The following is a 19961-nucleotide window of genomic DNA, read 5'->3' on the forward strand; positions in this document are numbered from 1 at the left end:
TCTGTTATCCTAAAGGCACTCAGATATCTGGTAATCTTTGATATTTTACATTCCTTTGGTGCCAGTAAGCTGTTTGGAACAGAAAAAATAACATCAGACCATATAAAAACACTTTGACTTTTGCCTTTTTAAAGCTGTAGCCAGTTTACTTCTGCATGTTTAGTTATAATCTACAAACTTGCATTCCTTCATTTGACTTGGCATGGTATCATTTGCTATTTCTTTGATTGAGAGAGGCTTTGTCTTTCTTGTCTCCGTTGGGGTTAGCATGATACGGAAACATGTGCAGAAAATAAGAGGAGAATAATCTGTCTGTGGCATGAAAGATAAAGAGTGGGAGGCAGGAAAAAATGAAATCTGTTCAATCCGAGAGAAAGAAACAAACTTGATAATTAAGAGCACTGAGAACTATAGGGTACATGCAAATTTACTGAAGACAGAACATACATCTGTCTTAGTTTTAGCAGAAAACTAAATGCACAATAAAACATTGTTTGGAATAAATGGCTTGAAATGGAGAAAGAAAAATGCAAAATTAAGTATAATATAAACCAGATGACTTTCCAACTTGCTGTGAATTCTGTTGATGAATACCTTACACCTTAAAGTTTCTGGGCCATGTTCAACCTTTTGTTAGAAAAGAAAAATCTCCAGAGATCTGTGGAAGTTATATATATATATCTTGAGGCTAAATTTGGTCCCCTGTTGAAGAAATTAAATGCTGACTATTTAGGCAGCCCACCAGTATTTCACTTCAGACTGACAATGGATGTAGCTCCAAAAGATGAAATTGCTGTAGAAATCCTAGTTTAAAAGTAGACGTGATTACTCACTCATAAAAATGGTAGAGAAGCTCATTTGGCTTTTAGTTTAAGTACAAAATATGTCTCTGCACTTTACTAGGATGCTAATCGTCTCCTATGTGGGGGGAGATTCAGTGGATTCAGCTCCTGAAACCACTTAGCATAAATCTACAGCGATAATATAGTTCTGCAATTTATATTTCAAAAGTCACTCTTAAAATCATCCTGATACAATTACTGTAGATGAATTTCCAGTCAGAAATGGGTCATTTAAGAAATTGTTATTGGCATATGGCAGCCCCAGTCATTGAACGTGGCTCATCTCAACTTAATGTTAGATCGGAGAGAGATGATACCTCTCACTGTTGTTTGAACTGGCTGCATGTGCTGGGCTCCCTGAACTAGCCTGATTTTTTTGACTTCACTGGAATAACTTCACTGTTACTGTTAGCCTGCTCCCTCTGGGAAGGTCAGCAAGGGTTGACCCAAAGTGTAGCCTGGTTTTCTTTCCTTAGTTCTTTCATTAAGCATAGCTCAAAATCACCTCTACACGGAGGTTAAACCCGATTGTGTCAGGTTGCTGCTGTTCAGAGTTTCTTTTGATTCCTGCTGAAATTGCATGTAGATTTTTAATTATTATTATTTTTTTTGAGTTATAATTACTCAAATTGAGTTTTGTAATCCTAGATGTAGCTGTCTTGAGAATATGTTAATCGAGTGCTAACAACCAGAGGTTGTTAGGATCTCGGTTTTATACAGCTCCTAAAAATGGCAGCTCCATCAGTCCTGGCTTCTAAAATGATTTTATGCAGTGTAGTGCTGGACAGAAGAGTCCAGGAATGTCTTGTACTGCATCGCCACCATGCAGGCGGTCTGTGAAACTACTTTGTTCTGGGTGAGGGTCTTCTCTCTCTCTCTCATTTACGACACATCTCTGAATCACAGTACAAAGTGCTGCTGCTGCGGCTCACTACAGTGCAACAAAAATCATATGAAACTTGATGTGCTCAGTGATTGATATCAAAGGTAAACAATATTGTTTCAAGTATAGTGTCAATATTTTTGAGTCACCTTTGATTGGCAGTCAACAGATTTAAAATAGTACTGTTTGGGAGGGATGCTTAATGATTTTCACATATATGCTAGCCTGTCTAACCATGGAGAGCTACATTTTTACATACCTGTGCAAACAGCACCTGGGATCAGACAAGGAGACGTACTGAGGAGAGCTGGGAATAGTTCAGAGGGCTTCAAGGAAGAAACATGGAGGCTCTGTGCTTCTTGACACATCATTCTGGTCTGGGACCCATCTGTGCTAATAAGGCCTCTGCTTATCTGATCTAAAGTTTCAACATTTCTTGAACAGTGGTAATATGGGTGAGAAAGTCCAGTTTGAGCAAAGAAAGTTGCAAATCAAGAAAGTCCTCTAAAATAAAGAACTTGGTAGAAAATTTCTGCTGACTAAGATGGTGGAAATGGGCACTGAAACAATGTACAAATACTTTTTGAGAAACAAACTGCATTTGTAATAGTCATTACAGAGAAGCAAAATTTCTGGTTTATGACGTATGCTGGTACCTTCTAATTTGTACTTTAACCTTTATGAAATTTTAGCATGACCAAGTCATTAAATGGGTAAAAATCACTTTACTGAGCTGGTATTGCAGCTTAATATTAAACTTACAAAGCAATTGCAGTGTTTATTTTGACACTGGTACACTGATGCCAGTTTCATGATCTGTTTTGTTGCTACCCAAGATGAGGATTACAGTGCCAATCTCTTGAAGGAAAAAGTCTGAGGCTTTTCACAATAAAAAATGAATGATGAAAATGATAACATTAAATGGGAAAATTATTAATTTAGCAGAATAATTACTGGAAAACAATTGGGGATTGTCCCATGTTATTATATTTTTGCAGTAATTAATAGAACTCAGAAAATGTCTGTATAATCCTCCTTTGATATGTTTTTCTATTGAAATCACTGCTAGTTTGGGCTTTATTTTCTGTCACTTTCCTGTCCAAAATACAGATAGGTTAAAACTGTTAGTTCAAGAGACTTCACCTTTTTTTCCTAATGATTCTGAGGATTTGTGTTTGCTTCTGTGTAAGTCACCTGTCTTTGTTACCAGGTGCAGCTGGAAAAATTAGATTCACTGTTAAGAGATGCATTTGTACTTTCTTGTACCTGCAATCCTTTCCCCCATTTCCATCATGTTCTCAGTGATTACTTTCCCACTATATTTTAATCTCCTTTACGTAAACTTGACGTATTTCCAAGGCTAAGTTCCCTGCTAAACAGGCCTCCTCAGTCACAGAATAATTAAGAGGAAAGGAGTGGAGCATCATCCAATAAAATACATCCTATGGTGAACTTAACTTAAGATATCTCACAGTGTAAGGTTGATTGCTAAGTCAAAACTGGAACAAAGAACATATTATCAAAATATGTGGTTCCATGGTTTATTGTGGAACCTGTTTTTCCAACATGCAATTCTTATCCTCGCAAATATCTTCCCTTTCTAGATTCCTGCATATCTTAGAAGAAAACAAAGGGCTACTCTAAGGCATAGTTCATTCTGCTGTCATCTTCTGTGTTTCTTTTAAAATTTATTTTGTTTTTCTTTATTTTATTTTTATCCCATTTTGTTTCATTTTCAAGTGTATTTGGATACAAACCTAGCTTCTCTACAGCACTAAATTGCAAAAAGTGCAAATCCCTATGTGTAAACACAGTGTAATTTTAGCAGTAAGACTCAGCAGGGGAGACTCTTTGTCCTATTTGGATGCACAAACCACAGAAGTATGGAGGTAAATCTGCAATTTTTGGATTTGGGAAGGTCATTTTCTTTTATACATTGTAAATTCAGTGTAACATAAAGAACCTGCCTAGGTGCAGCCCTTCAATCAAATCCTCAGTGTGCTGCCTGTAAAATTTGCTTTAGGTTCACTGAGCATACAGCTTACTGGTCTCTAGCACTTTCTGCCTTACGAGAGGCAATGGGAGGCAACCTGGGAATTTCAGTGTCAGATTTCGTCAGGCATGATTGTACTGGCAGGGCCGAGAAGGTGGCAGAGGAACATGCATGCACCCTGTTCCCATCTTTGGCAGTCCTGCACTTGGGTGCCAGGGCAGGGAGGCAAGCAGCCCTTGCTGAGCAGGGGAGAGCAGCCGTGCTTTCACCATAACTGAGCCCTGTGCTCAGGGTCATGTAATTTTATGGCTGTGGGAGAAGCAGGAGCCTCTGCTGACCACTAAAGACTGAGGATGGCTGGTTGCTAAATAGATAACATATATGAACACATACATACTTACTCCATTTAAAGTAGAAAAATGACTACTCTTGCTTTGTAAAATACGTGGGTAAAGTTAGGTACTTCACCAACTTGTATTCATGCGTTGTGTGAGACTTTCTTAACCTGTGAGAGGGAAATTGTTACTGATTATTTATATTACACTCTATTAATGTTTCTTTAAAATGCTTTAAAAATGCTATTAATGCTTCTTTAAAATGTCTTGTTCTTGTATAAATAGTGTATGTATCTCAGTATTTCAAAAGCAACTGGTGACTTGGGTGACCTTCACTTTTTCTGTCCAAGTTAGGGATCTTACTGTTCAGAATTACTTGTTTAGGATACATACCTGAATACACACAGCCATACCTGCATACACAGGAAGAAGAGGGCTTCTTGTAAACAAGCTGATCTGACACTGATCCAGGGACTACAGTCAGCAGTTATATGAAATCAGTTTGAAGTGTATTAGCAATGTTTTAACTGGATACTGGTGCAAGTTACAAGCAGATACCAAAAGCACTTTTTGAATTGTAGATCTGATACTGTGGCTCTTAACCCAGTAAGCTTTATTTAATGAATCAGCATTAAAGAAGTAGCAAATGCTGATGGAGAAATCCCTTGAGGCTCATAAACTACCTGGCAACTAGTGCCAAACTAAGTCTGAACACAGGACTACAAAATAACTCTTGGTTGTAGGAACAAAGTTCACACACGATTTCTGAAGCATTTCAGGACATGGATTAGGCCAGTTTGCACTTGCATACAGTTTGACTTATTTACTTTGTGTTCATCACTGCTCAATATTTGCTAGTTTTTATCTTTGTCATCATCACAACCACCATCATCATCATGCTTGTTATTTAGTGTGTATTCAACTTCAAAATTGTACTGTTAAATTCACAGATTTGTGATTTTTGAGTGATTCTGTCCTGTAATACTGAATGATATGAACAAGAGAAACAGGCACTAAAAAGTATGCTCCTTTATTATTTCTTTAAATTTCATTGGGGCTGTGAAAAATCCTATTTTGATTCACTACTGTGTGCATTTTTTTTTTTTTTTTTCCTTGAATGGAATTATCATGGAATTACACTTTCATGCGGTTTTAGGAACATGGGCAGGAGTTTCTGGTTTAAGTCTACTCCACAGGAATATCAATACAGTTAAAAGATAGTGTGCTTGAGTTTAGCCTAAAGACATTTGGCATTTTGAGAATAAAGTCGAAGCTGTATCTTTTTGCTTTCCATTTGAGTATATCCACTGTCTGTAGAAACCTACGTACTTAATAGTACAGGGGCACTTCTTACAGAATGTTTTGAGGTTTTCTTATGAAAATGTCAAGTCAAAAATATTTACTGAATAATTGTATAAAACTATTGTAAGGTTTCTGTACTGATCCCAGTTTACAAAAGATGTATCTTAACATCTGGTTTTCTAACTTTAGAAAAATACAAATAAGAGCTGTGTTCTGGCTATCACCAGAGCTGTCTGCAGTGTTTAATTTATTAATGTTGTACTGATACTTTACCTACTGACATTAACACAGTTATTTTTAAAATGCAGTTTTTGGTGCCTTATTGCACCAGCCATGATCAGAAATCTGTACACTTATATAGCAGTAATTACAGCTCAGTGCTACTGCACAACAAGTTTCAAACGATGTAAAATTTGTTCATCTTGGAATTGGTTTAAAAGCTGAAGACAAAAGAAAAAAGACAATAAAAATATGCCCCTTTTCCCTTAAAAAAAAAAAACACCACACAACACAACTAGAAGCTATTCATTATCATGTTCTGTAAATGTCGTTTACTTCATTGATGTCAACTGTTTTGTTTTGTCTTTTATCTCATCTCTGTTTACATATCAAACAGTGCTAAGTGCAAGGCAGCTTTTCCTCACTAAACAGTGTACATTGTCCTCTCTCATTCGCATGACAGATCTAAAGAACTAAAAATGTTTGTTGTATTTCTTATTCTGTGACTTTGAAAGTGTATTCCAGTTTATTGGCATTTATTTTTGAAAGGTGATGTTTATACACTCAATACTCTTTGTCCCAGCACTTTTGAAAAAAAAAAATATCTGAAAATATGTAAAGCTATGAACTCATTCACTCTCAGTCTGGTAAAACAGTCCTTAAATTCAGTGTTTAGTTATACCTAAATTAAAACTTGGGACGTAGCAGGGGACAGGTAGCTTTGTAGGAAAATATAGCGCATTTCAGAGAAAGACTTCACAAATGTTTAAAGTGAGGACAGTAAACTGACCTAGTTTTTAGAAAACTTATAGTATAAGGGGTAACATTTCATCTGGAACTAAGATATATCTGAGCAACTGCAATTTCTGCTTAGGTTAAAGTAAAAATTAACTGAGTTGGCAATGTTGAATTTTTCCTGATGATCACTGTGCTTAATCAGGGTTGCTACCCTCAGCTGGGTGGGAAGGAGGGATGCAGACTGCACAGGCAAAAGCCACACGCTTTTCACATGATTGTGCAGGTACATGGTTCATTGGGCAGCCCTAATAAGGGGAAGGAAGGGATTTAGTTTGTTAATCCATGCTTCTTAATACAATGTCACATTAAATGACACCGACAACATGCATATTGATTGTGTTAGAGCTGGAACCTGATTATGAAATACTGCTTTACCCTCCTATGACGTTGACCCTCTTGAGAATTTTCTAGCGACAAAGCATCAATTAATGAAGATTTAAGACTTTGTAATAAGAAAAGTCCAATTAATACTGGCTTTCTTTTAGGCATATTATCTAAAGATAGGTAAAGTTAAAAGATAAGTCTTTGTGGCTCATTGTAGAGTGTAGCAGAGACACCTCAAATGATGCTGAGCAAAACGTGCTATAGTTACTATAGGGCCAGTGGTCCCTTTGAGGTAATTAGTCTCACTGTGCTTTCTGTACTACATCTAGGTCATATAGGTATAGTTCACGAATACTTGTGTGATACTGCATTGCACTTTGTAGAAATACATCTATGATGTGGGGATATGCCTGGAAATTATATAGGCAATGCTTAGGGCAGCTTGAGGACTAGGTCTCCAGTACTACTTATCACCTGCTTTGTATCTTAAACACTTCATCTGTTTTTTTCCCCCCTTTATAAAGAATCAGAGTGCAAAGTAGGGTACCAAGCTATAACTCCTGATTCTACTTCATATTAACGCTTATTATGCTACTAAGATTCAAGTGGAATCAGTGGGATGAAGCACAGGTTTGAAGCTAGTTGCATATAAATGTTTACTGAATTGGGACAATAAGTAGTAGTGTGATAAATTTTTCTTCTTCATAGTACATGTAAAACTGGCAAGAAAAAAAAAACACACAAAAAAACTTTACTTCCTTCTTGTTATTCCAGTGGCCTGTAACCACTAAATGTGATTTCATGATGTGTATCATCTGTTTTTAGAACAACTGATGCAATATTTTATAGAAGCTAACAGAAAGGATACTTGTGCATTTTTAAATGACACATTTTAATTAAGGTCAAACTGTAATAAAAGCCTTTACAACACCAGAAGCATATGAATACTTCAAATAGGCATATTTGAATCCATTTGGTCTAAGTGATGTGTTCTCCTCCAGGATATAAACACAGTGTTGCCTATAAAGTGTTGCCTGCCTACCAGTTACCTATAAAGCTGAGACTTGTCAACCAGTTCATGCAAAGCAAGTGGCAAGCCAATTCTTTTTCCTGCCTGTCAGCATAATTACAAAGAATTTGGATAGCTCTATATGATGGTAGAGGTATGCAGGAAATCATATCGAGGATGAGGACAATATTTTGATACAGCCTTACTTCACTTCTGTGTTCTGAATTTCTTTAACTGGACAGCACAAAAGGGTTTGGGGAACTGCTGCATGACCGGTTTCCACATGGTTACAGCATGACATTGAACAGGAAAGTGGGGATGAGCTGGCCTGTATAAATAAATATATACAAAGTAACAGAATCTCAGTTTTAATAGCTATTTTGAATTAGTGAGTAAACATTAGTTTTATTTGTAAGTCATTTTTATGAAAGACATGAGGGATTTTTAGACAAAATCCAGGATTCATTTCTGATTCGTGACATCATCCGCAGTGGCCCGTATTGCACAAGTATTGATACAGAGTCCCATATTTAGTTAACTATTTGTTTATGTTAAATATTTATTCTTAGCTGCTTGCGGGTGAAAATTATTTACCCACTGATCTTGGACTCCTTTTACCAAAGTAAATATACTACAGAGTGTGGTCAGTTGTGCTAGGATAAGAGTTGATACTATTCTTTTTCTCTGGGGTTAGCTAAGAGAAGTAGAGAAATACCAGTAGCAGAAAACTGACACATAGTCAAATGGGTTGGAAGAAGAAAGCACGCTACAAATGTCGTAATTGCTCACAGGAACCAGATACCCTGATATCTCACAAAAGAACAGATTATGACATTCCACTCTTCTCAGGCCTTTTTTCTTTCATTCTTTCTTTTTTTCCTTTCACCAGCTAAACAGAGAAAAATAATGTTTTCCTTTACCCTTGGTTTGAAAGGGGCCTCCAGAGATCAGATCCAACTCTTTGTATCTAGACAGGATCTGCTGTGCAAACAGACAGGTTCTTTGAAAATCTATTGCAACAGCTACATAAAAGGAAGAGAAGACTTACTGATTCGTACACTAATGCCAGGACAGTTCAGCTGCATTCTCATTCATGTTCCTGGCTCTTACCAGGAAGATGATTTTATTATTCCCGAATCTCGAAACTTGCCTCTTCTACCTCAGGGTGATGTTTGGAATAAGAAATGTTTCTGTGGTGACTGTTTCAGCCCTATCGTTTTCCCAGTTCACACAACGTAAAAACTAATATCTAAATAAAGTTAGATTGAGCTCGTTTAGTATACATGTTTACCTGGAAGCCCAGTAAAATTTTCCAAAATAAAAATCTTATCTTTGCTTACTGTTTTTATGTGAGAAAATATTATTTTTAGTCATCCTGCTAGAATTACGAATAAATAACTTTGTGCAGAAGGTACAAGGCTTTTATTATCTAGATACAAAATCAAACTTAGTTGAATTAGCATGGAGATCTTGTTGCCAGTCACAGCACAAATCCTGACAATTACTGACACAGCTCAAATGGGATATGTATTTCTAAATTCCAGAATTTTGTCCTCTGCCACCACCCTACCCCCCCACCCCCAGCTATTTCAAAGATTAAAAAAAAAAAAATTAAAAAAAAGTCCAGAAGAGGTATTCTATCAGTTTCAGTCCAAAGAAAGTGATGAAAATGTCTGGATTATTTTTTTTTTCTGTTGGTAAATTGTGAATATTAGTTTTTCTTAAACTTTATTAGCTCTCTTTAGAAAGGACTATTTAGAAATTGTACAAATATTTATTTCCAAGGTGAGAAGACATTTTCCTTTTCATAAAATAATAAGGCAGTGCTATTTTAACAACTACTTTTTGAGGCAGTGTTATATCAGACATTTTCTGGGGTTGACAGATAAACTAGTGAAAAGAGTTGCTGACCTTAGCAGGGGAATTGCAGTACACAAATACGTACTTGGGTAGGGTTCTGACACTTAAGATTGTCCTGAGTTTAGAACAGTATCATCGGTTTTTAAACAATGTAAATTTCTAAATAAAACTGATTTGTCATCAGATATTTTAGTTGTGATAAGAAAACTGTAAGAGCCAGGCAGTTTGATTTTTGTGTTTGAGGAGCTGCTCAAAGGTCAAGATAATGTCTCCAACTGTTCAAGACCCTACCTGTTCTTGGTCTCTCACTCTTCTGGGGCCAAAATGACTGTTTCTGTCAGGTTCAGAAATACATAACTGAGAAATCAGTTCAATGTGTTTCATAAGATAACTGATTTTGTCAGGGGCTTCAGGAGGTCCCTGAGCTTTTTTTACTAAAGACTTAACTGTGATATGTGAAATCCTTATTACCACATTTATTGGGCTGACTTACAGTGAGTAGCTGACTGAAATTCAAATATAGTAAAGTTTCAAGACTAACAACTAGTCTTTGTGTTATGTTTCCCTTGTATCAAGCCTGCAAGCTCTACAACAAAATTCAGATGTGACAGTACTCAGCCTCTGTCAGGAAAGGAATCAAGTAGCAAGCAGCTATATGTTAACTCAAAAAAATAAATAAATCCTTTTCTTTCGTGATAGTGCTTTAACCAAAAAATTTATAGTGATTTAGAACCACTTAATGATATAATCCCGCCAAGAATTCTCTTAATTATTCATGACAGAATGTATTTACTTCAGAAAAGCCTTCTGAAAAGAAATGTCCATCTGGCAAAACAGGCTTCCTCTTCTCCCCTAATTGGAACCCAACTTTAACTGTCCTGACAAAAGGGAATTTCTGATCAAGCAGAGGCAGCCTGCTAATCTCTTTCAGACAGCTTCACTGTCAAATATGAGTTGAACCACTATAAAAAACTGTATATTTTTGTATGATAAACAGCAATAATGTATATTTATACACATGACATAAGTGTCTGTTCTTAGAGAAAAATATTTCAAGTGTTGGATTCTACAAATGCAGAGTGGTTAGGTGTTAGGATAGCATTTTGCTAATGCGTTACTTGTTCTATTAGTGAAATATCAAAGTTTGTAACAAACCTCAGGAAGGTTTGCTACCATAGGATCCCTATGGTGACATCTCACTCTGTGATCAGTCACGGGGACCAAGTTTTTTCTTCTCAGCTAACAAGAATAAACAATACAGCCTGAAGTGCTTTATGACTGTAGTTGTCTAAACAGTTGGTTAGAGCAAAATATCAGTCGTCAACCTTTTTTTGCTGGAGATCAGAAAAGTTCCTTGTGTGACATACATTAACAGTTCAGGTCTCCCTTGGGACTCTGATAACCATGGTCTGTAGATATGATGACTGTAGCTGATAGATGCATCAAATTTTGATTAAAAAGTGACCAGCTTTTCAACATTGGACAGTAAATCCATGGCCAAAAAGTGGTTATTTTCTGCCTTTGCTTTGACTAAGTTTACAAAAGTCAAGAAAAGCTTATTTTTGAAAGGCTGTGGTGTTCTTTACTGTGCTAAGCTATTCTGGCTCAGCACAAGGGAAACAGAAAGTTGCAGAACTTACCTGGGATTTGAGACATGAAGGTTCAGTATCCCCACATGCTCTAAATGCTTTGAACTCACTTTGAAATGGACTGTCTGACACACCGAGTGGGGAAGCAAGCTCCTTATCTTTCCTGTGGGTTGTGCTGACTTTTCTGCTGGTTGTGACAGTAACCAAAAAAGGAGTAGCCTCTTCTGAAATAAATTCTCTAATTAGAAAATTTTATTATTATTTTTTAAATCTCTTCACAGATTTTATAAAAGCATAATGTTCTGATTGGAAAGACTGAGAGTAAAAATACGCTTTCACCTTTTGTAATAATTTTGTGAGTCCTACTTTTGATTGTCTTTGCTTTTCATGTAAGGAAATGAAATGACATGTTTTGTTTGTGTTGAATGAGGCAGATTACTTCATTCGATACTAAATGCTATTGGGTTGCAGTTCAAAAGAAAATAAATCAATTTAAGTTCAATCCAAATTAAATATTGCTTTGCTGAGTTTTTGGCAGAGAAATATAATGTGCAAAATTAGTACCATTGATGATGGCATGTAACAATTCTAATGAGAATGATAAGGTAAACAATAATTGTTAACTTTTGGGGGAAGTTAATACAAAAAGAATTTAATGTCACACTAAGCACTTTACATTCTTCGGCACCCCTACGTGAAAATTTGATCTATCTCATTCCAATGATGGTTGAGAAATTATAAACTATGATAATCTGTATGCAGAAAAAATGCTATCATTGATTTTTTTTTCTTCTAAATGGTCTTTTTTTTTTTTTTTCCTCCATTGGGAGGCTGGAATGGATGAGAATGTTACAATGCTGCAAATTAGAACTGTTAGAAAAAAATCAGAAAGAAAAACTGTGTAGATAGCCTCCTTTATTATTTTTGAGTAATTATGTCTTTTGCAGCATTGTTTTATTCATAGTGACTGTGCTCTACAATTATTGATTAGTTTATCTTCTTAAAATAGCCCCATTTCGTGGATCAGTGAATTTCTTCTTATTTGAAATAAACAGTCACTGATCACATGTGCATAAAACTTTTTTGCCTGCTGATAAGCTGTCAAGAGTACTAGTCCAGTGCAAATGTTGACATGGTAGTATTTAAACAGATGGTTAGACAGTCAGTGGAAAGGAGTTAATTATTAGAACTGCATAGGCAGGTTGGTTCATTACTTCTACCAGAGATATAAACATCACTTGCCTGAGCAGCTGCCTTCCACTACAAGGCTCAACTTCAGCCAAAATCTGAGAAACTTTTTCTAAGGCTACTGTAAAGATGTGAATGTGCATTTGCAGAATGAATTCACACTCAGAGATAAGCAGTTTTGTAGCAAGGCTAATAAAACAATCAGTAAGACCACAATCTGTGTGCAGCCTACATGCATTGGGCATTATGGAACGTATCACCTCTGGCTTGTATAGCAGTAGCACCTCTGTTCCTCAATTTTTCAGTAACAAAGAATTTAGGATTCACCAGCTCTGGTTTGCATCTGATCACAGACTACCTGGATGGAAACTTACAGGAACATTGCACACAATCTAGTAACAGCATAGGATTTCATCAGTATGATGGCTATAGCACCGTAGCTTACAATAACGAATACGTAAGTAAAAGTAATAACCAAAAGTTACATGGCAGGTTCACAATGGAAATTTTAAGCAGTTTAATCCCTGTTCATCAGTAGCAATGGAATTCTATCCAGACCGCTTGAATGTCAAAGGACACAAATTCTCTATAAATGAGAGAAAAGCTATACAGATTTAAGAAAACATTTACAATTTATGGAATAATGATGTGTCTGCAATGAAAGACTATTTGATTAGTATTAGGACTTAACACTATGAGACATCTCTTTTCCCTTTCCTTGTTTTGGAGGAGAGGCAACAATTTAAAATTGTTTTTGAACTCTCGTTCTTACATATTAATAGATGGTAGTAATATTAGTAGTACTAAAGTTGTCTCAAGCCTTTTTAATTATTTTTCATTTGGGGCTTGAAGGTGGGAAGAGGTGTAGCTCTGCTACACTGTACATTTTATGCATTTTTGGGGAGTTGTATGATACCTGTCAACAGTTCTAAGTACTCTACACAATTAATTCACACTTAATAAGCATATACTTTATACTATAAGCATATGACAATTCAATGTTCATATCTTTAAAACAATGTATCATCTTTTATTAGTCCTTAAATAGTTTGGAAAACAAGTGGGCCTCATGACATGCTAGGAAGGAACTTCATTGCTTTTAGACTGGGGAAATTGTTTCTAAATTCAAGTGCACCTTACAAAAAGTCCAACCACGTCCCTTTCTGAGTGCACCAGCACATCTGCTGATTAAAACTTCGGGAGATTTATGCTGGGAAAGTCAGATTGTCTTCCAACAGGCATGTTCTGGCAGATGTTTCAGTTTATTGCTGAGTTGTTGGAGCCACAGGCGTCTGGTTTGGCGGGTACCCAGTTTGCCCCCCTGCTGTATCAGCAAGAAACGCTCATGCTGAAGGCAAAAACTGCCACATGTTGGTTCGTATCGCAACTCAGCTCGTTCCTCCAAGGGAGTAACATTCTGGGTCAGTTTGCTATGCTGCAGCCTGTGTTGAGTTGGTAGTGTTCACACACTTTTTTGCTGCAATGATATCCACCAGCACTTTAGCTAAGCTAAAAAGAACTAATTAAATGGGGTTGCTTAAATAAGAAAGGTGTACAATATTCTCTTGACAGGACAGGGAAATGTATTTCCTGCTCAGTACACAGAAGGAGACAAAGGGTTCTTCAGTGAGAACACCAGTGAGGAGCCTTTTTTTGAAAGAATGACCATAAGCTCCAGCCATTCGACAATAGGATGTTTTGACAGCAGAATAGATGTTGCTGTAAATCTCTTAATTACGGATCGAAAATGACACAGACAGATGATGCACGGCACTGAACTGGTATAAGCTCACACAGCAGTTGAGAACTATGGAAAATTTTCTGCTGGATTAACCTTTATACCAGTAGGTTCTGTGCCAGGATCAGTGTCAGGTTTATTCTAGCCTCCTTTTGAAACATACAGGCAATGTGAGGAGAAAAAAAAAAAAAAGAAAAAAAAAAAACATAAATCTGGCATACACTCTCTATAATCTGCTCCAGCTAGTTTGACAGATGTGCTATCATTTGTATTTACCATTTTTGGAAAAAAAAAAGTCATGTTTTTAGTAACGTCAAGGAAATGGTACAGAGCTCTGGCAGTGATGATCACAGAACCATGTTCTCAAAGGTGTTAATTCACAGGCTTTAGCCACTGTGATGTGAGGCTTGTTTGTACTTGAAATATCTGCTAGCTGAGTTCTCCTGTGGGTGCAAAAACTGCTTATGCACCCAGGCACACATTTTTCCCATCATTCTTTCTCTGACCACCTGCTGAGGTAACTTTGAACAATATCAATCCAAACTAACTCCATGCTGGTAAATCCAGTATCAATCTACTAAAAACGCACAGTACATTTCATCCTGTATATCTTGTAAACCTCACTATTGGCTAGAAAAGTGCAAATGTTAAATTATTCCTTCACCTGTTTCTAAAAGCTACATCACAAAAAAAGATGACCTTTATAAGAGCTACCACCTTTACAAAAACTTTGCCAAACTTGCAATGATAACATTTTTATTTTGGAGTGGTGTCCTCCACAGTTCAATTAGAATAGGATTGTGAACATGAATTGTCAGAAATTAAAACCGTACTTTCCAATCTTTGTGTGAGAGACCAAGTGAAGATAAAAGAAAACATTTTTTTTGCCAATTTTATGACATTTTTTATGTCAGCATGATATAATTAAAAATCAGATCTTATATTCAGTCACTGCATTCTTGTAGATTTTGAATATCTGAAGTTACCTGAATACTTTTTAAAATCTGACCCATAGACATATTTCAAGAGAGTCAATGTATTGTTGCAAAGGTTAGATTGCTGTTCTTTTCCCTAGTCTTTTGTACCATACTATTTGATTATTCTGTTTTGTTTAAATTCTGTTTTGTTAAAATTGTTTGTTTGTTCCTCTGTTCATCCATCCGTTTCCCCCCTCCTCCCCACGAGTTAGCTGCTGCACTACATGTCCCTCTTTGTCTCTTCAAATCATTATTTTTGGGAAGGATTTAGAATTAACTTTTGCTTCACAGTGTGCAGCATAAGAGTTGTACACATACTACTCTATGTACTCAGGTACTACTTTATTCTAAGAGAGGCTGAGTATACCTGTCACCCCATTCAGCTGCTAGGGGAGTGAATGATCATCATGCGATCAGGCAGGTAAGAACTGATCTCTGCCCTAGCCAGCAGGAGGGCGGTTTGAAGCAGCCAGGGTTATCAGGGATCTCCTCAAATTTTTCTTCTGAAGGGGAATCTCTGGTAGTGCAAGAACGGCAAAAATCTCAGCAGTATAAATTAAATCTGAAGTTTTATTTTACAAATAGGACCAAAGTTGAGAGCTGGGAGAGGCACAATGATTTCCTTTGTAAGACTTTTTTTCTGAGATAAAAAAGGGAAGAAAATATCTGAACACAAAAGTGAAGCAATCTCACTTGGCTAAGAAATGTGAATTTTTGTCCATTTACGTATACTCAGTGAATTTTGTCTATATACATGGAAGTTTCACAAGTGTAGTCTGTGAGTTAATATCTGAATTCAAGGAATGTGAAGTTAAGCAAGAAATTAAGGAAAGAAACGAGGAATATTCTGTCACAAGTACTGTTCCTTCTGAAGTCTGATATATATGTGATAAATCTCTGATTAGAGGAGAAAAGTTGTCTTTTAACCTCAACAGATTGATTTTGCACCAGCATTGAAATACTAAATATGCTAGTTTTCTTCTATGCAGGTATCTAAACCAGAATGTGCTAGAAGAGACGATGTTAACAGCCAACCCTCAAAACAGGGAGAAATTAGCTGGGCTAAGACAAGCTCTAAATGCTATGGGATTCAATAGCCTGGTAAGTTACACAAATTTATGTTATTTGCAGCTAAAATCAGTGTTACTTAGTTGAAAGCAGGTTGTAAGGAACTGTCACTGATAACCTTTTGAAGCATCTTTTTTTTTTGTTTGTTTGTTGTTTTTTTTTTTTTCTGTCGGTAAGGCCTTGAAACAATTTACAGTACTAGTTCACTCCAGGGAAATTACTGTAATCGCTTTTAATTATACACAGCACCAACAATGTAAATCTTTTTCATTCTTAAAGATTCACAAAACAGCTTCAAGGTATAATGCTCTGAACAATTAAATTATATAGATAAAAAGAAACAATCAAATCCCATATGACAGAAAACTCATAAAACGCGCAGGATTTTTTCCCCTTCCTGATTATCTTCCTGTCCCTTTTAATTTTGTGAAACAAACATTCCAAATGCCTTTGCTAGCAACACCTGAAAAGAAGTAAATATATATTTATCAAATAAAATTAGAGCAGGGTAACTTGAAAGAGTTGGCTTAACCCCCAGAAAGCAACAAGAAGATAGGTCTGATGTTTGTCTTCAATCCTAAAATGCTCATGAAGAAGATATTCTGGAAAGTTCATCAAGAAAAGCTTCTGGAGGACAGAGGTGCGAAGGGAATCAGAAGAAATGGACGGCTGAGTATAAGAGCTCATATAAACTGTGTAATTCCCTTCAGGATACTAGAATATTTAACAGACTCTCCATATTTTATATATCTATATATTTATCTCTCTCTCTCTATATATATATGCTATCTAGCACACTGTAGCTGGGACACTTCTGCAAAACAAATATGTAAGCAACAGTAATTTAAGAAAAAAGTATAAACTTCTTTTCTTCACCCCTACATGATATTTAGCAGCATAAGAAAAAAGCTGGGGAAAAGTTTATGTGACAGTATGCTGGATTATCATAAGAGATGACAGATGGGCAAAGCTTGTAATAAAAAAGGATCGTCAGCAAAAAAATTGTGACCCTGTGTTGAAGCTGTTATTGAGGTGTGAGCTAGAGTAACTTCTGCAGTGATTGTGCATCATATAGTTATTTGGTATTCCCTAGTTAAGGTAGTAACAAATGTTCCTTGGTAACCTATGCCACCTTTTAATATAAAGAAACAATGGTTGTTTTTTTTTTTCCCCTCCATGAATATTCATGTGGCTATGTATGAAGTGGAACACATATGGCTATATTTAACAGAATTATTCTTTACTTCTAAGTCTCAAGCTCTGCACCTGTAGTATTGAGTAGCAGAAGTTCCATGCTTTTCCAATAATCCAGCATTTAGCCCGGTGTTCACAGATGATAGCTCATCTCTAGCTCTTTGATTAATCTTCCTGTTCCATTAATGAAAGGCTTCATCTCATAACTAAATAATAGAATGCAGAACAAATCATGTTTGGAAGCCTGCAGAAACTGTCTGAGAACACTGTACAAAAAAAATGGAGTATTTGGGATCCAGCACTTCACTTTGCTTAGTGTTCATAGAATCATAGAATGGCTTGGGTTGGAAGGGACCTTAAAGATCACCAAGTTCCAACCCCCCTGCCATGGGCAGGGACACCTCCCACCAGACCAGGTTGCTCCAAGCCCCATCCAGCCTGGCCTTGAACACCTCCAGGGATGGGGCATCCACAGCTTCTCTGGGCAGCCTGTGCCAGGGCCTCACCACCCTCTAGAGTTCTTGAAAGGAAGGTATGTTGCATCTCAGTGAAGCGTAAACCAGCTTCAAGACTCTTCTATATCCAAGTAGCATGAGAATAATCATTTAGTGAACTAGATATCTGTGGAGTACCAGAGTACTGCAGGCTGATTTCTTGTGCTGGATATTAGAAAGAAATAATGTAGATAAAACGTGTCTCCTGAAATTACTACCCATTACTTCTGAGATACATGGAGAGGTCTGTGTGTATTATTCCTTTACTGTCTAGTCACATTCAATAATAGAGTAGATTATCTTTTTGAAGAACAACATAAACATTCTTAAACAGTCTTTGATGGAATCCCACAAAGTACCTTAATGTCTATAAAATAACTTGTCTTAAAGTCGAGGAAACATGCGTCTTAGAACACAATGCAAAAGTGTTTGAGACTCTGGAACCTCAACTAAACCTGAGGCCTTACCAAAACCACCAAAATAAACAGCTATTTTCCCCCTCCTGCAAGTCAGTGCAGTACAGTCATTCCCAAACCAGTTCTGAACAAGTTAACAAGCAAGAACTATGCTTTACTAATATGGCATTCGATCTTGCCTAAGAGCAAGAAGCAGGGTGTATCATCCTAGCGTGAATGCCAGATTAGTGTGGCAACTCATCTGTGGTAAGAGCTATCTTATTCAGAGTTTGCCTGTAAAAAAGGGCAACAACGTATTGGGTTGTTTTGATATCTTGTTTTGATATCTTTTTTAATCTCCAACTTTGGGATTGTGTAACAGAAAAATATACTGTTGCCCTACGTACATCTATCTCACATAGTGCGAGACTGAAGTTCTCGTCTTAAATTATAATTTCAGGAATCAAACTATCAAATGCCCTGTAGTCTGTTTCACAGAAATACTTAAGCATTTTTTTTTTTTTTACCTGTAGCTTCTGCAAACAAATGAAAAGTTGTCCAAGCTTGGTTTTAATGTGTTCAGAATTCATTGCAGTCACTAGAGAGTAGAGGGGATATATTGGCTAAATGTTTCATTTGCAGTGTATTTTTTAATCTTACCCTGCAAATTGCAGTAAGTGGGACTTCTTGCTGTCAGTTCTACTGTTTCAGTAGAATCAGGCTCTAAATATTATATTTTTAAAAAATATTTCAAGTAAGAGTTATCAAGTAGCTTTGCTATACATAATGTCATGCAATAATATGGTGGATATCAGATTTCCTGTTTTATATTTTTAAAGGAGCACCATTGTTATATAACTGATTTATTTTTTTTTAAATTAAGAACACATGTTTTTAATGTCTTAGCTCTTTTTTTTTTCCTTGAATTTAAAAACATTAAAACAAGCAAAGAAACAAAAACATTCACTTTCTTCTTGGTGTGGTAATAATGAGGGCAGGAAAAAAATAGCCCTTAACGATAACTGCTTCAGGACATTAGAGACATCTGAAGATAGCATGCAATCATGGTGGGTAAGCGTGTGAGCAAGGGGGTTGCTTTTGTTTCTTTCCAATCTTAACTACAGCTTTTACTACCAGGAACCTGATGTAATTTAAAGCTAGACACTTTGCTTGTGAATGCACTTGGCTAAGGAAAAAACAGACCTTGCAGGAAAAAACAGACCCAGATACAGAATTTGTCTTAACGGAAATTCTCTGTGGAGAAGATATATTTATTTTTTGCAGAAATAGTTCATCCAGTAAACGTATCTCAGTTTTTTTTCACACACTGTAAAAAAGTTTCTAAAATCAGTAGCTAATGTGATTTGCATCAAAACAAAAGTTAAAAAGGTAATCTTGTTGTTTTAGGTCCTAAATGGGTTCCAGTTTGATTTGTAAATCCAAATGTTACTGTTAATAGTTATTTCATGAATACTTTTTAATTTAGCAAATGCCAAGGATAAAAACTACTGGAATGTGCATTTTGATAGAGCATTGCCTTTCACCAGTGTGCCCAACAAATCTCTTCTTTGTCTTTAATTGTGCATGAACTACGTGCAGGAGGTGGAGAACCTGTTTGTGATTCTCTCAGCAATTCTGCATCTTGGAGACATTAGTTTTACGGCTCTGACAGACGCCGAGACAGCACTTGTGTCGGACCTGCAGCTGCTGGAGCAAGGTCAGTGGGACACAACCTGCCGGCACTGCCTGCTTG

At 36.5% G+C, this 19961-nt stretch overlaps 1 protein-coding gene across 6 annotated transcripts in view; it reads left to right on the plus strand.

Annotated features, from left to right (window-relative positions):
- The window catches only part of MYO16 (myosin XVI), a 385412-nt gene that overhangs the window by 242121 nt on the left and 123330 nt on the right, over positions 1 to 19961 (plus strand). For all 6 annotated transcript variants that reach the window (XM_083834843.1, XM_083834844.1, XM_083834845.1 and 3 more), the window contains 2 exons: positions 16047 to 16158; positions 19808 to 19925. In XM_083834843.1, coding sequence (XP_083690969.1) covers positions 16047 to 16158; positions 19808 to 19925 — 230 coding nt within the window. The remainder of the gene's footprint in view (positions 1 to 16046; positions 16159 to 19807; positions 19926 to 19961) is intronic.

The sequence above is a fragment of the Anser anser genome (assembly GCF_964211835.1).
Source record: "Anser anser genome assembly, chromosome: 1".
Taxonomy (NCBI): domain Eukaryota; kingdom Metazoa; phylum Chordata; class Aves; order Anseriformes; family Anatidae; genus Anser; species Anser anser.